At 43.1% G+C, this 15,000-nt stretch overlaps 2 protein-coding genes across 2 annotated transcripts in view; one reads left to right on the top strand and one right to left on the bottom strand.

Annotated features, from left to right (window-relative positions):
- The window catches only part of npas1 (neuronal PAS domain protein 1), a gene marked incomplete at its 3' end in the record, with an annotated part of 37,808 nt that extends 31,466 nt beyond the window's left edge, over nucleotides 1–6,342 (top strand). Inside the window, exons 6-12 of the mRNA XM_083913468.1 lie at nucleotides 1,159–1,333; nucleotides 1,498–1,610; nucleotides 2,821–3,017; nucleotides 3,104–3,210; nucleotides 3,445–3,592; nucleotides 5,042–5,154; nucleotides 5,255–6,342. Of these exons, the coding sequence (XP_083769594.1) occupies nucleotides 1,159–1,333; nucleotides 1,498–1,610; nucleotides 2,821–3,017; nucleotides 3,104–3,210; nucleotides 3,445–3,592; nucleotides 5,042–5,154; nucleotides 5,255–6,342 (1,941 nt within the window). The remainder of the gene's footprint in view (nucleotides 1–1,158; nucleotides 1,334–1,497; nucleotides 1,611–2,820; nucleotides 3,018–3,103; nucleotides 3,211–3,444; nucleotides 3,593–5,041; nucleotides 5,155–5,254) is intronic.
- A 7,298-nt stretch (nucleotides 6,343–13,640) lies between these two features.
- Nucleotides 13,641–15,000, bottom strand: part of tmem160 (transmembrane protein 160) — a 5,389-nt gene continuing 4,029 nt past the window's right edge. Inside the window, exon 4 of the mRNA XM_083914669.1 lies at nucleotides 13,641–14,903. Coding sequence (XP_083770795.1) covers nucleotides 14,557–14,903 — 347 coding nt within the window. The 3' untranslated portion in view covers nucleotides 13,641–14,556. The remainder of the gene's footprint in view (nucleotides 14,904–15,000) is intronic.

The following is a 15,000-nucleotide window of genomic DNA, read 5'->3' as shown; positions in this document are numbered from 1 at the left end:
CTCAAGAGATTACACCCTGCATATCTGGTGCTAAGAACCTCTATCCCTTCGCTTATCCTCCCTCGCTCGGTGGGGTTTCCTCCGTCTTTACCCCACTCTGTTAACTCATCGTCCACCTTGTTCCTCCGTTCCCCGCCTTCTCTCGTTCCCGCTCCTTTCCTCTCCTTCCGGCTGTGATGTCCTTGAGGGCCTTGCTGAAGCTCCCATAAAGCCTGCAGTAAATGGCTCTAATCCGGTAATAAATGGCTGTGTCCTACAGACAAGGGTGTGAGGCTGCTGCAGCCACGGCTTTATCAGATGGAAAAGTATTGGCACACACATGCAGAGACACACACACACATTCCCAGATGTAATAGAAGCTGCATTAATGTGTGTAAGCATGCATATTCTCTCTCCCTCCTTTTTTTTCACACACACACACACACACACACACACACACACACTCATTTATACAGCTTCAGATGGAATCACACCTGCTTCGATTGTGCTGCTTTTATGGATGCCATGCAAGAGCAGCGCCATTATTACCTTTAAATGATTAGAGATGCGACTATGATGCATTATGATGATAGGATCATATAGAGCTGTATGAGCTGTTGCGTTGCTCTTTATGCCTGCTGGGATAGACTTTAACTGAATGAAGGAGCAGGGAGGCACACGGGGAATAAGAAGAATAGTAATGTGACCTTTGGAGATACTTGGAGTTCACCTGTTTTTAATCAGCAAATACAATTGATTTTTATCTCCCCTGGTTTTATTTGTGTAATACTGTAGTCACTTAGTCCTCTGAGACTGGACTTGTATGTGTGTGTGTGTGTGTGTGTGTGTGTGTGTGTGTGTGCGTGTGTGCGTGCGTGTGTGTGTGTGTGTGTGCAGGGTTGTCTTACAACCTCCACACTCCATGTTGAGTTGTAACCCAGAGCAGGGCTTTCATTTTCCTGTCATAACGTATATTGATTTTTCCTCTGTGTGTGTGTGTGTGTGTGTGTGTGTGTGTGTGTGTGTGTGTGTGTGTGTGTGTGTGTGTGTGTGTGTGTGTGTGTGTGTGTGTGTGTTTGTGTGTGTGTGTGTGTGTGTGTGTGTGTGTGTAGACACACATGTAAAGGTATTTGTGCTCCAAGCTTCAGTTTTTGATTAGGGTATCGTGTTTCTCTTCAGGTGGAGCTGACCGGCAGCAGCGTGTTTGACTACATCCACCCGGCGGACCACGTGGAAATGGCTGAGCGGCTGGGGATCAGGCCGCATCTGAGGGCCGAGGCTGGCTGCCACACGGGCCCCGAGAGTGCTTCCAGTTCCGCGTCCACCTCCTCCCTGGCTGGTACCCCTGAACCCGGTACTTATTATACTGTCGAGTTATAGAGGAAACTGAAAGAAAAAAAACTCAATTCACATCATCAGAAGAACAGAAACAATAAGAAATCTTTATAATATTTAAAATTTTGTAGGATGGATGTTCTTTTACATAAGTTTTACCGCTTCTTCTGTCATCTCCCGCAGCTCCGTCAAGTCCTCACTCTCCTGCTGACGATCCTCCTGACCGCGGCTACTTCATCCGCATGAAGTCCACGCTCACCAAAAGAGGCCTCCATGTCAAGTCTTCTGGATACAAGGTACAAATGTCTGAGGAAATCATTTCTCATAATTTGATTATTATTTATGCTTACCTTCCTATTTACCTGCTTGTTCTTGGGATGGTAGAAGAAGAAGAGACCCGTGTCATTTTATTTTCATGGCCAGTGTTTCATAGCACTGCCAAGTCGTTTTTTTTTCAGTGTGTTTTATTGCTTTGACCTTATTTTACACTGGGCCGCTGCACTATAACAGTCAGTTTACTGCACTCACTGCTGTAAAAACCAGTGCTGCTGCATTCTTAAGCTTGTAATCTGACTTTCTATTGCGTTTTTGTTAAATACACTGGAGATCAATATTAGGGAACAAATGATTAATTCTTGTATTATTCTGAAATACTATTTATTAATATTTTTTACTGTTCAGAATTTGATAGAATAGCCACTGTGACTATAACACTGCTGTACTGGCATGTTTTTTTAAATAACCAAGGCACTTCCAAAAAAACCTTTATTTTCTGATTAAAAAGCAGTGAGCAAATTTGGAGAACATTAACAGAAGAGAAGATTTAAACAATGTTTTCTTAGGGCTATAGAATTAAAAATGAATAGGATATGACTTCATCTAGTTTCTCACACTGCTCTGGTTTGATCTTCGTCCATTCTTCTTGCAGTCTCTTCCAGAGTTAGGTAACTGTTGTGGGTTTCTTAGACGTTACTTTGTTGCCATGAATATTTCAGAGATTCTGTATGAGGTTTAGATCTGGACCTTGGGCTGGCCATTTCATTGCTTCAAGGAACTGCTAACCCGTTTTGCAGTGTGACAGGGGGCATCAATTTATTTGGGTCTGATAGGAATCGTTATGTTCGGTGTAGGACTAGGAACTGCTGAACCCAAAGTGTCTAAAGAAGTCAGTTAAATTTGGAGGAGGAAGTGTCAGAGTCCAGAATTTTTTTTGCTGACTGTTTTTTTCACAAAATAAAGGTTTTTGTTGTGCCTTTGTTATTTAAAAAAACATGCCAGTACAGCAGTGGAATAGCCACAGTGAATATTCTATCAAATTCTGGACATTAAAAAATAAAAGTATTTCAGAATAAATCAAGTATTTATAATTTGTTCTCTAATTTTGATCTCCAGTGTAGATGATTTTCATGTTATTGTTGTTATTTTCTTCATCCAGATTGTGTAAATGTCTTGCAAAAAAATATCCTTGGGTTAAAGAAATACATATGGTTGTCTTCTGTTTGTCAGGTAATCCATGTGACAGGACGAATCCGCTGCCGCCCCGCACTTGTGCCGGGCTCCTCACGTTCAGTGCGCCGACCCATGGGTTTGGTTGCACTGGCACACACCCTCCCGCCCTCCACGCTTAATGAAGTCCGCATGGAGAGCAACATGTTTGTCTTTCGAGTGAACATGGACCTGCAGGTCACATATTGTGAGAACAGGTAAGGGCTTTGTCTGTATTTTTCGAAGTGTAGTGGAATGCCATTGAAGACAAATAAGTGTAATTTTGTTGCTTTCTTCTTTATAGGATCTCAGAGTATATGGATCTGACCCCAGCAGAGGTGGTCGGACACACCTGTTACCACTTCATCCACGTAGAGGACCTGGAGAACCTCCGGCAGAGCCACGAGGACTGTGAGTCACATCCATGTGCATATGTTATATAGGAAATTCATCCCCATCCCCCTCGTTCTCCACAGTGTTTGAACTTGGTGAGGAAAAGCCTGTTGAAATGTCATTCTGTCCTGTTGAGATCGGCGCCCTCTGCTGCTGTCATCAGGAACTGACAAACCAATAACTGGCTTCTTCTCCCTCCTTCTCCTCTCCCGCGCCCTGTTATCCTTCCATCTCCCTCTGGTCTCCTCTCAGTGCTGAGGAAAGGCCAGGTGGTGACCAATTACTACCGTTGGCTCCAGAGAAGAGGAGGCTACCTGTGGATCCAGTCCAGCGCCACCGTCTCCATCAACCACAAAGCACCCCATGAACGCAACGTCATCTGGGTCAATTATGTCTTGAGGTCAGTACAACCACAACCCTGTGCCCCGGGACTGCTGATATAAACCGAGCTTATATATGCAGGCGCCATACTGCGTGTGTGTGTGTGTGTACAGAGATCCTTTGAAGAGATAGATGATGAAATGCAGAAGGATTATTGGAGTTGTACTTCTCCCAACATGTGAGAAAACTGAAGATGTTTAACTCCAAAAACTGACATCAAAGCAATATACATTACCAGTTGTGTGTCTGATATTCAGGAAAAATGATTTTAAATTATAAGATAACAAAAAAAAATGCAGATATCGTAAGTCATTTTATGTTTTATAGATTTTACATTTGTCTAAATCTAGTAAGTGAAAATATTTGTCCAGCTCAAACTAAGAAGATACTTGTGAGATTATTCTGTTTTGCAAGCTTTCACAGTGCATAATGTTATGATCGGCAGTCTTTTTTAAATTAAACACTTTCATGATTACTTCTGTTTATTTATTAATTTTTTCAGCTTAAAATTATTTATAAATAATGTAAAAGCCATTACTCTTGCAGAGTTCAGCTGTCCGCAAACAGCCTTACATTCTCACTATTTAATGGCATTATTCTGAGCAGACTTGATCTTATTAAGGAAAAATCAAGACGCTGCACCTTTTGTTTCTGTTATCTTCAAATTACACTTTAAATGTAGTATACTTTTGTTAGGCTTTATTTATTTACCCCACAGACACTCAAAACTGCAGTAACCTCTGCAAAATATGCTTCCCCCTTATTTCCCTCTTGTATACACACGCGCGTATTCACCCAGACACGGATGCAAATATACTCAGAAGAAACAAGTGCACATTGTACACACACACACACGCACACACACACACACACACAAACACACACACGCACACCCAAACACAGTACATAACACAACGGCAGAGCAGTCAGACAAAAACAAGAGGAGTAGGCTGAATTTCAATGCTAATTGGACTGAAGCTATATAATTACAACAAATGGATGTCAGAATTTTGGGGCTGAATGGTGTTTTAGTTAATTAGTGCTGTAATTACAAGAGCTCATTAACTTCTCCAACAGCCTCCTCCTTGTCTTAGCTTAACTGTATAGGTGGGCTGCTGAGTGGGGCAGAGTGTGTATGTGTATGTTTCTGTATGTGTGTATGTCTCGCAGGGCGGGTTCTGTCTGCCTGTCTGTTAAGTGTCGGTGCTCGTGCGTGTGTGATGAGAGCTGTTGTTTGGAGGATTGGGTGGATGTGTTCGGTGGAGGTTAGAAGGGTTTGAGGCAGTTTGGCTATGGGAGGTTGTTATTAGGCTGATTATATGTTGTTTCCATCTCTAAGTATTCACTCAAATCAGCACTAGTGTGTTTTTTTAAAGCTGTAAGTGGCTTTTAAGTGGTAGATGATCATTTGTGTATACGTCCACCTTTTCCCCCTCCCTCTCTCCTTTTCCATCTATCATCCATTCAGTCGAACAGAGTTGCCCGACACTCCCCTGGATATACTGCAGCTACCAGAGAGCGTAAGAGCGGAGCGACTTCGAGTTAGCTCGTCCCCCACCGTAAGCGCCCCACAGGCCCGAGGTAGGAAGCTGCACACACACATTAGTACCTTCCCATGATGCCCACTGATACACAGTGCCTGTGCCTCTTTTTTATCATAAGCATCTCCCTTCCTCCTCAGGCTCTCAGCCAGCCAAGAGCTCAGTGGGGAAGAGTGACCCTGACACTAAAGGCAGAGAGAAATTCACAGTCGCTGCCATCCAATCAGAGGACAGGAGGAAGCGCCTGCTGAGGTCCGACCCTGAGGGCGCTCCTCCCGAAACCCGGCGCAGACTGGAGGATCTCCGTCACGCAGAGGAGAGCGTCTCGGCCTCCTCTGACCTGGCGAGTGAAAGCGAGGGGGAGGAGGAGGAAGAGACAGAGTGGGACCAGGGCGGAGACAGTGACAGATTGAAACAGGAAGATGGGGGAGGAGTTAAACAGCGTAGGGGAGGAGACACCCCCACTAGAGGGGAGAGGGGGAGCAGGGTGCACAACGGCCGGGCTGTGATCCAGCAACTGAAGAGTGTAGTGACCCCGTCTCCCCTGCCTGGCAGCCCCAGCATCAAAACTGAACACGAAACCCTGACCACCGGGGGGCGCTGGGGGTCGCACACGCAATCCTCCACCTCCCACACACACACCACCCAGCCCCAACCCTCACACGCACACACACCCTCCAGCAGCCTCAACGGCGACAGCCCCACCACCCCGATCCCCGACTCTTCGTCCAGCAGCGAGGCCCCACCAAAAGGGTTGTTCACACCCCCATCCCCGGCTCTGTCCCCCGCCATGTCCGTGTCTTCCCCGCTGCCCCGTGAGGACAGGGTCGTGTCAGGGTTGGTCAGTCGAACCAGTGGCAACGCAGGTAGCACTCCTGACTTTGAGCTGCTCCAGAGACTGGCTGCAGGCAGTGCAGCAGGGCGGGTCCTCTTCCACCCGCTTGCCCTCGGCCCACAGGGCCCTCAGAGCCTCTACGCTCCCAGCACTATCCGCTACGCTCCACCTGAGCTGCCCCCCTCCCACCACCATGGCATAGAACACAGCGATGGCCTGCAGCTACGCACGGACCACCACAAGGGACCCCCGCCAGCCTTCTTCCCCCACCTACAGCGACTGGCCGGCTTGCCACCCTTCAGCGGTTTCTCCCCGTCTGACAGCCCTTTCTCCTCCGGCCTGCCCTTCTGTATGAATGGACTGAGGGGGGCTGCAGGCTCCGAGGAGGACTGAGACTCAGAAGGGATAAAAATGAAAGACGAAGCAGAGTGACAGACCAGAAAGAGAGACATTGAAAAGGGCAGGAGAGACAGAAGTGGCAGGACATTACGCCTCGGAGGACGTTACTAATTGGACAATGAGTTGAATAACTGTGATTAAAAATATGTGACAAGTAGCTGCCATAGGGACTTTATGCGTCTGCCCGTTGTGGACAACTGACAGTGACTCTCAGAGAACTCTCACAGACGTGGAAACTTGTGACTGGTTGTCCCTCAAGACTCTCCGTCTCTACGACAATAATGAACTCTGCTCTGTGTCTTTCTCTAGATGACTGTGTTGATTTCTGTGTCTCTTCCTCTCAGAGAAGCCATATTGTATATAGAGACAAAACCATAAAGACCCTCAGCTCACATCCTCCTCACTGTCACTCCAATTAACCTATTAACCCTAAAGCCAGTAGAAAGAGAAGGACACTTGTCTGACTTTGGACTTGGAATATACATTTTTATTATGGCAGTATTATACAAATCATCTCTTACACTGAGAACCAGGTGAGAATGATTATAGGGTTTCCCTTAAAATAGACGGAGAAAGCCCTCTGGTGTTTTTGTATTGAGATTTAAAATGATAAGGATAAAAAAAAGTATTCATCAGTCAGCCATACTTAAAGCACACTGTTGGGACAGAAATAAGAATAATGTAGTCCCAGACATTCCATTATATATAAGGGAAGACAATGCAATGCAGACAGGACGCTATTTCTGTTGTTTAATTATAGGAATATTGTTTGTTTAACTGAGTATTAATTATAGTATATTCTGTATGATGCTGCGATTGTGTTTGTGTATGAAAGCCATATTCTTCTTTTTTATTTCTTAAGGTTTGTATTGATTTTTTCACCAGTTAAAACATGAAAAGATGATGTGAAAATGTGTCTAGACAGACAAAATAACGTTGTTTTACGGGATGTACAATATCATCCAAATACCTTTTTTTTTATCCTCTAAAAAAGAAACATGTTTTTATTGTAGGAGGGGAAGTGGTGCTGATACTTTCGTTATCATCCACATTTTTTTCTGAGCACTTACTGAATTTGTTCTGGTGTGAACACGAAGCACTTCATCACTTAGCACTCACTGTGTGATCCTGTTAAAACAGAAAACAATGCACGAGTGGTCACTAATATCAAAGTATGACCACAGTGTTAACAGAGGGGATAAATGGTCATTTTAAAAGGCAAATAAATAAACAGACCTGTGGTCATTAAATAAGACCATCGGAGGTCAATAAATCCAATATTGCTTTTGGTTCAATTCAATCAACTGGTAAAGTAAAGTTTTAAAGTACAAAGTGGCAACATAAATCACATTAAATGTCTTTCTCACACTGATTGCTTGAGATTCCTCTCAGGATGGAAAAAACAAACAAATGCAAAACACTTTTTATATGAGAAAAACAAAACAAATGACAGTTGCTGTTTGTTTGTTTTTTTAGATCAGTGCATTTAAACTTAAGTGAGTAAGAAACAATTTGCTGATTGTCTAAAAGATACTCAAACAATTGAAAATCATTCCAAAATGTGATATTTAACATCTCAAAATGTGCTTCCTTTTTTGACAAAAATGTTTGTATCAATACAGCCAAATGCATTATTGAAAAATTGTGATAATAATAATCAAAGATATAAATCCTTAGAAATAAACATCAGACAGCTCTCTAGCACTTTGGAATAAAGTCATTAAACCAGATCCATCATGTGATCAAAATACACCTGAATTTATATCATCTGTTGAAAACCAAGTCTTCAAAAATGATGCCATAAAGCCAGACACTGCGTGTAAGTCCTTTTTTGTTTTGCTTCCAGATTGAGATTATTATTATTATATTATTACTCGCCAGATCTGACGGCTCAGTTTATGTGGAAACATCTGATGTTCTGATGTCTGACAGGGAAAAAAGGAGAAAAAACATTTCTAATTGTTCAGATCCGACGTGCACTACACACCCACATTGTAGCTGTCACATGCAAAATATGTGTTAGCGGCCGCACATATTCTCGGGTGTTTAATAGTATAACGTGTGTATGATTGCGTGTGTGTGCGTTTGCTTGTTCAAGTGTGTATGTTTTTTTTCTGTTGTTGAATTTAATAGCTAACCCCTTGCCCCATCACTGTGAATCTAACGTTATCCTTCCATCTTTGTGAATACTCCGCCCATTCATCAAATAAAATGAACAAATGTAAAAAGAAAAACAGTGATACAGATGATGATAACAATAAAATATTCCAGTAGAGGAGCACAACTCAAGGCTTTTGTTGTTTCTTCCTTGCTTCTGCACGGCACATAAACTCAATTACGATATATGAAATGACACGATCCCAAGTAATTTTTTTACATAGTTAATTAAGGTCTCACATTTGATTTGAATGGATCATGTAGGACACACGTGTGCCTTACATCACATTTGCATATCGTTTGTTTTAATATCAGGGACTACATACATCTTACAAAGCATCAATATTTCAGGCATTTAACAGACATTTATGTATAGCCCTTCACTATACTTGTAAGACTAACATAGCTTCAAGAATAACAAACACATCATGGGTAGAACAAATATACAAGAGGTCTTGTGTCAGTGCAGGTAGTTATGTGTCATCAAAAAAGCAATAGGGCGATCTACAGTAGCACAATTAAACACACAACAAAACACAATAATATTGATCCTTAATAAAATACATTTTTAAAAAAGTAAGATGTGGAGCAGATGAGAGCGACCCTGGCATGAAACAGGACGTCACTCTACTTGAGTGTGTTTGATTAAAGGCACAAAACACACAAAAGCACAGCGAGTGCATGGAGGGCGTCTCACTTATAAGAGACTATACCGTATACCGTGTGTTCATATGTGTGTGTGTGTGTGTGTGTGTGTGTGTGTGTGTGTGTGTGTGTGTGTGTGTGTGTGTGTGTGTGTGTGTGTGTGTGTATGTGTGTGTGTGTGTGTGTGCATTGGTGTTTTGCATGTGTGTCTGTGCATGTGTGCATCTCCATGAATACGTGCGAGAGTGTGTGTGTGTGTGTGTGTGTTGTCTGAAGCAGCCCCAGGGAGGGGCTCTGACATTGAAGACGGGTTAAATCCTGTTTTACATTCAAGTGGCAGGCCCTAGTTCATTAGAGTGAGGATCATTCCTCCTCAAGACCAAAGGAAGCGCATACTAAACAAGAGCAGTTGTTGGGGAGAAAACGCCATTGTACGTGCAAAACCGTATGTACTGTATAAGTGTGTGTGTGCGTGTGTGTGCTGGGTATCTAGCCGCACACTAACCTCTGGTTTTGTCTTTATATCTTTACTGTGGAGCACAGTCTTTATATAGTGAAGTAAAGGTGCGGCTTGTACAGTGAGCTATTTGCGTCAATGCGTGTGCGTGCATATGTGTGTGTGTGTGCGCACAAGTCATGGCAGCTCTCCTGACTGTCTTATACTCAGCCTGTCATTGAGTCACCCATATGCCCTCTCTGTCACCGACTTTGATGGCTTATCTTACCCCCTGAATTGGAGTCGCGCTCCCGGGGGAAATACCTTAGCACATGTAAATGCATTTGAAAGAGTAAAAAATATGGGTAGGAATAATAGAGTGAGGGATGCAGGGAGAAACCCAGACCGCTTTCACCTGACATGGGCGTCCTACACCTCCACAACTCTCTTGTTCCCCCATCCTTCCTCAGCTACCGCTACTATTTTTTGTCGATGTTTCCCAACAATCTCCTCTTGTCTCCTCACAGCCAAGGCGAAGACAAATCCATACTTAATGCACTTCTCAAGGCAGATGCTTTGATCCATACGCGTGGCATTTAACAGCTGAGAGCAGATGAGCAACCCACTCTCAAAATAAGCAGAGGTTATGGGTCCTACTTTCAGGCCTGGGAGTGTTGATGTGCTGCTCAGGTTTAGAGATGTATGAGGTTAGACCTGGATGTTGGAGCTGTGGTGTGGTGTTGTGGTTTCTGTAGCAGCTCGGGTTCTGGGGGTGGATGGTGTTTGTCAGTGAGGGCGCGTCTCCTGCCTCTGGGCGCCCTGCCCTTTAGACGCGCCAGGCCTCAGGAGCCTCCTGCATGCCAAACAGACCTGTGCAGTCAGATGCAGCCACGGAGGAGAGATGGGGAGCGGGGTGGAGGGAAAGGGAGGAGAAGCGAACGTGAGGAGGAGTCCAGAAAGAAAGGACTCGAGGGCGAAAGGGTAGAAGAGGATCTGAGCCGGAGAGTAGAGGAGGGAGGAGAGAGGCTCGAGGGAGGAGGTAAGGGGTGCTGGTCTCACTGCAGCAGCGGCCATCTAGACACACCCTGCATGTGAAACACAACTGCACAGGAACACCCTGGGAATCAGCGAATGAGAGGTGGAAGGAGAGGAGAGAGGAGGAGAGGAAGAGAGGAAGAGAGGGTGACTCTGAGGTGAGTCTCAACAGCAACACATTCTGTCGATGGCTGTGAGATACCACAGACCTTCGCCCTAACCAAGTCGGTGATAGTTATCACAGATGAAGCCCCCGTCACCAACACTCCCACACACACACACACACACACACACAAAGGAACCATATACTGCTGAGCTCAGTTCATAGTATATTCATACATGCTCACAGATGAGAAGCTCATTATAAGAATTATGCATGTACGTTGTGTGTGTGTGTGTGTGTGTGTGTGTGTGTGTGTGTGTGTGTGTTTGTGTGTGGACAGTTTGTACATTGTTTGATTCCTGTAAAGAGAGTTTAAACTCACAAACTGGGCCTTGTGTGTGTAATCCGAAAAATATGACAACTTCTTTTGTAAATACACCTGAGTCTAACGATTATCAAACCTGTGACAAGCTTCAGTGCTTGATAACAAGCACATCATTAGATTGAGGTGTGTTGGAGCAGGGAGAAACCTAAACATGCAGGGCAGTGGCCCTCCAGGAGCAGGGTTAAGCAGCCCTGGGCTAAGGGGAAACTCTGTGAATGTCCTCAAGGGGCTCAGCCAGAGCCATGACTTGAACCCAATCGAGCGTCTCTGAAGAGACCTGAAAACGGTTATCTGCCAATGGTCATCATTTAACCTGACGGAGCTTGAGAGGATCTGCAGTGAAGACCCAAATCAAGTGTCAAGACTCACAGTATATCAATTTGATATTTCAGTTTTTGATAAGCTTCACATTTTAAATTAAAAATCCTGTTTGTGCTTTTTATTATGGGGTGTTGAGTGTAGATGAGGGCAGAAATGAATTCACGTTATATTAGCATACAACAAAATGTAAAAAAAAGTAATGGCTTCGGAATAGTTGCACTGTACAGTATTTATGCTGTCAACTCAAACCCATCATGTAAAATGCACACAACAGCAGCTTCATTGTATGCTAAGAGATAAACAAACCATGTATGCAGGAATACTACATGGCCCCAATGTAATTGTATAAAATTGATTTCAACACAAATGCATTCGGTTAAATACACAATGTAAGAATGAAATAAAGCTGTGTGTGTCTGTTATCTTAAAATCAAAATTGCTCCAAAAGTTAAAAATCTGCTCAGCTCAAAGATCGTCAAACTTCAGAAATTGTGTGAATCATTCCACCATAAAAACACAGGATGGTCAACAACATTTCCCCTGACACATTCTGAACAGTGAGTACATTTGTTACCCTCAAAACAGAGATATAGGGTTCTGAAATCTACTAAGGTTAGACTGATTGTTATGCAATCCTCAAACTTAAGGTGAAATTCCAGCGTAAAATCATCCCAGGGTGTTTTTTGGCGATCACACTCAACAATTTAGCCATCGAGACCATTTTTTTTGTGTAACAACTATTAACAGAGACACCCCGGACAGTCACTAACAGGCTCTAACAGTAATACAAATCAGAATCAGACTCAGAAATACTTTAATAATCCCAGGGGGAAATTTTCTTTTTTTACTACGAAACTCCAGATAGACAAACAACAAATATTATACAGCCGAAAACTTATATTATAAAAACTTTTAAGAAATATATACAAGATCAAAAATACCAGATTATTGTGCAATAGAACAGATTGTCTATAGTTGAGTTTAAATCACAGAGAGGGGCTGACAGACTCTCCAAGGGATGCGTTGTATAATTTAATAACCACAGGCAGGGAAGATTTCCTGTGGCGCTCTGTGGTGCATCTAGGTGCGAGGGGTCTTCTGCTGAAGGTGCTCCTCTACTGGGCCAGTGTGTCGTAGAGAGGGTGTATATAGAAAGGTTAAAACAGCTTTTTTAAACACTAATACTGCTAGAAAATAACACCAAACCTCTTAAGTAGCATGAAGAGTCCTTACACATAAAACAAAGCACCAACAATGTAGTTAGTGAACCCTGAGTTAATTAAAAGAGTGTTTTGAAAGACTTACCAACTGGCACCGGTACCAGCTCCTCTCATAGTAAATTCCTTTCAAGTCGATTAGCAAATGCAATCCAAAAGGAAGGAGCCCTTTGATGCTTCGGTTAATGTGTAGGGACTCTTATGCTACTGCAGAGGTGTGGTGTTATCATGAGCAGTATTAATGGTTAAAAAAGCTGTTTTGATGCGTTTACCGTACTGCCCCGAGCTAATCAGTGTTAGCTGCATTCGGCTGTTAGCGACTCTACCGGATTTCTCCATTAATAGTTGGTACACAAAAGAAATTGTCTTGATGGCTTATTAGCTGAATGTTTTGCCGAAGAAGACCCTGGGCTGATTTTACGCCGGAATTTCACTTTTACACAGCGCTAGTTCTCTGTCTCTTCTGTGTTGCTGTTAATGGAGCTGCTGGAATGCAAAACAAATTTCAGACTTGCTCTAACAATATAATAATATCTTTATAGTAAAATAATTAAGATTAAGTCATAATTCATGATGCATCTAGGTGGTGGGACTTCCCTCACTAATTAGGAATTAAATTACCAAAAAAAACAATAGGCCATTTTTAAAATGGCACCCAACTTTTTTTTGGGCCCAAATAGCTCTTTAAAATGAAGAAATGTCTACAGACGGTATAATTCAGTATTTCATGTATGAATGCTATTATTAGAGAAATTTTAACAATGTGAATATTCCTGTTGGTCTTTCTCATCCTCCTTATGTTCTCATAACCTTCATATTTATCTGGTGGCCTCTTAAAGCGGTCATGAATGGTGTCCCCCCCAGGGTTGGGAACCACAGGTCTATTTAATATGAAAGCAAAGCACACACTGACGTTTTGACTGTCAGCACGTATTTATTCTCACTTTATTACTGTATGTACAGTAGGGTGCGCTGATTGGAAAAGTGGAGCGCACAGACACAAGAATAGTGAACCCAATTTACACACACACGGTATCAACTTTCAACCATTTCTTTGCATCCATTAAAACAGCAATTATAGTGATAACAGGATGGTAAAATGGTTTACGTTTAGAATGTACATATACTGTATGTCAACAATACAGAGACAAATATATAACAACAGACAAAGCTGTGAAAAATATGTTGTTTAGTATAGTAACAAACTGACAAAAGTGCTATCGCCCTTACAAAACAAAATAAAAAAAATACACAGGGAAACCGGCTGTAAAACAATATTGTACGCCCTCATTTAACAAAAAGACAGACCTGAAACATGCACATATATACCCATTCTTTCTAAATCTCAAAGCATGTCACAACCAGCTTTTATGAAAACTTCAAGTAGTCGATCACAGTTAGTTATGTTGAACGCGATAAAACAAACTGCAGAGAGAGGCCAATGAAAAGGCCTGAAAATGATTGCATACAGTGCAGTGAAAACTAAACTTATATTGACCGATATGTGATGTCCTCAGTGAGTCTTTGCAGCGTGCCTGAGGATGCAAGTTATCAATGCAATTTTCAGACCGATTGATAACTAAGTGAAGCAGCTCTGAATAAATCTGATTATAAGAAATCTTACAAAAAAGGCTGATTTATTCACCAGAAGTGAATGTAGTCAAACTACCAATATACAGCATTTTCTGACAAGTTTTTCCAAAAGGTCTAAAAGTCTCTATTCACTTAAACAATAATATTTACATTTAACAAACAATAAGTCTGTATCTTTGTAGACTCACACAGCCTACAAATGAACATGTAGGCCGCACGCACGCATGCACGCACGCCCGCACGCACGCACGCACACACACACACACAGGGAAGCCCTGAATCAAAGAACCACACGTTACTTTTCCATCCAAGGTGTCTACTTGTTCGGCCCCTTGCTGTCATTGTCCTCACTGCCGTGATGTCGGCTGTTGTGGGAGCCACGGTAGCCACGGTTTTCCCGCTTCTCGCGGCACTCCCGGCACTCATCGTCCTCCTCTCTTCCCTCCTCCTCCTCCTCGTCTCCCTCGTGGATGATCTCCACCTCCAGGCGGCCGATGTAGAGGGATACTGCACAGAGCCAGAAGAGGGCGACACTGCACACCGCGGTGCTTTGGATCAGCAGTGCTGGCACAGACAGCAGCATCATCCTCCGTAAGGCAAAAAGGCTGGCCATGTACGAGGCGCCGCCAAATGACACGCACACACCTCCCAGGATGAAGAAGGCTGAGGACAAACAGGTTGACACTGTGTTATAATTGTAGATCCAATTCATTTCTTTACTAGATTTCTTAAATATTTGAATAAAAAGATAACGTTTCCT

Source organism: Echiichthys vipera (genome assembly GCF_963691815.1).
Source record: "Echiichthys vipera genome assembly, chromosome: 5".
Lineage (NCBI taxonomy): Eukaryota > Metazoa > Chordata > Actinopteri > Perciformes > Trachinidae > Echiichthys > Echiichthys vipera.
This window is presented reverse-complemented; position numbering and strand designations above follow the sequence as displayed.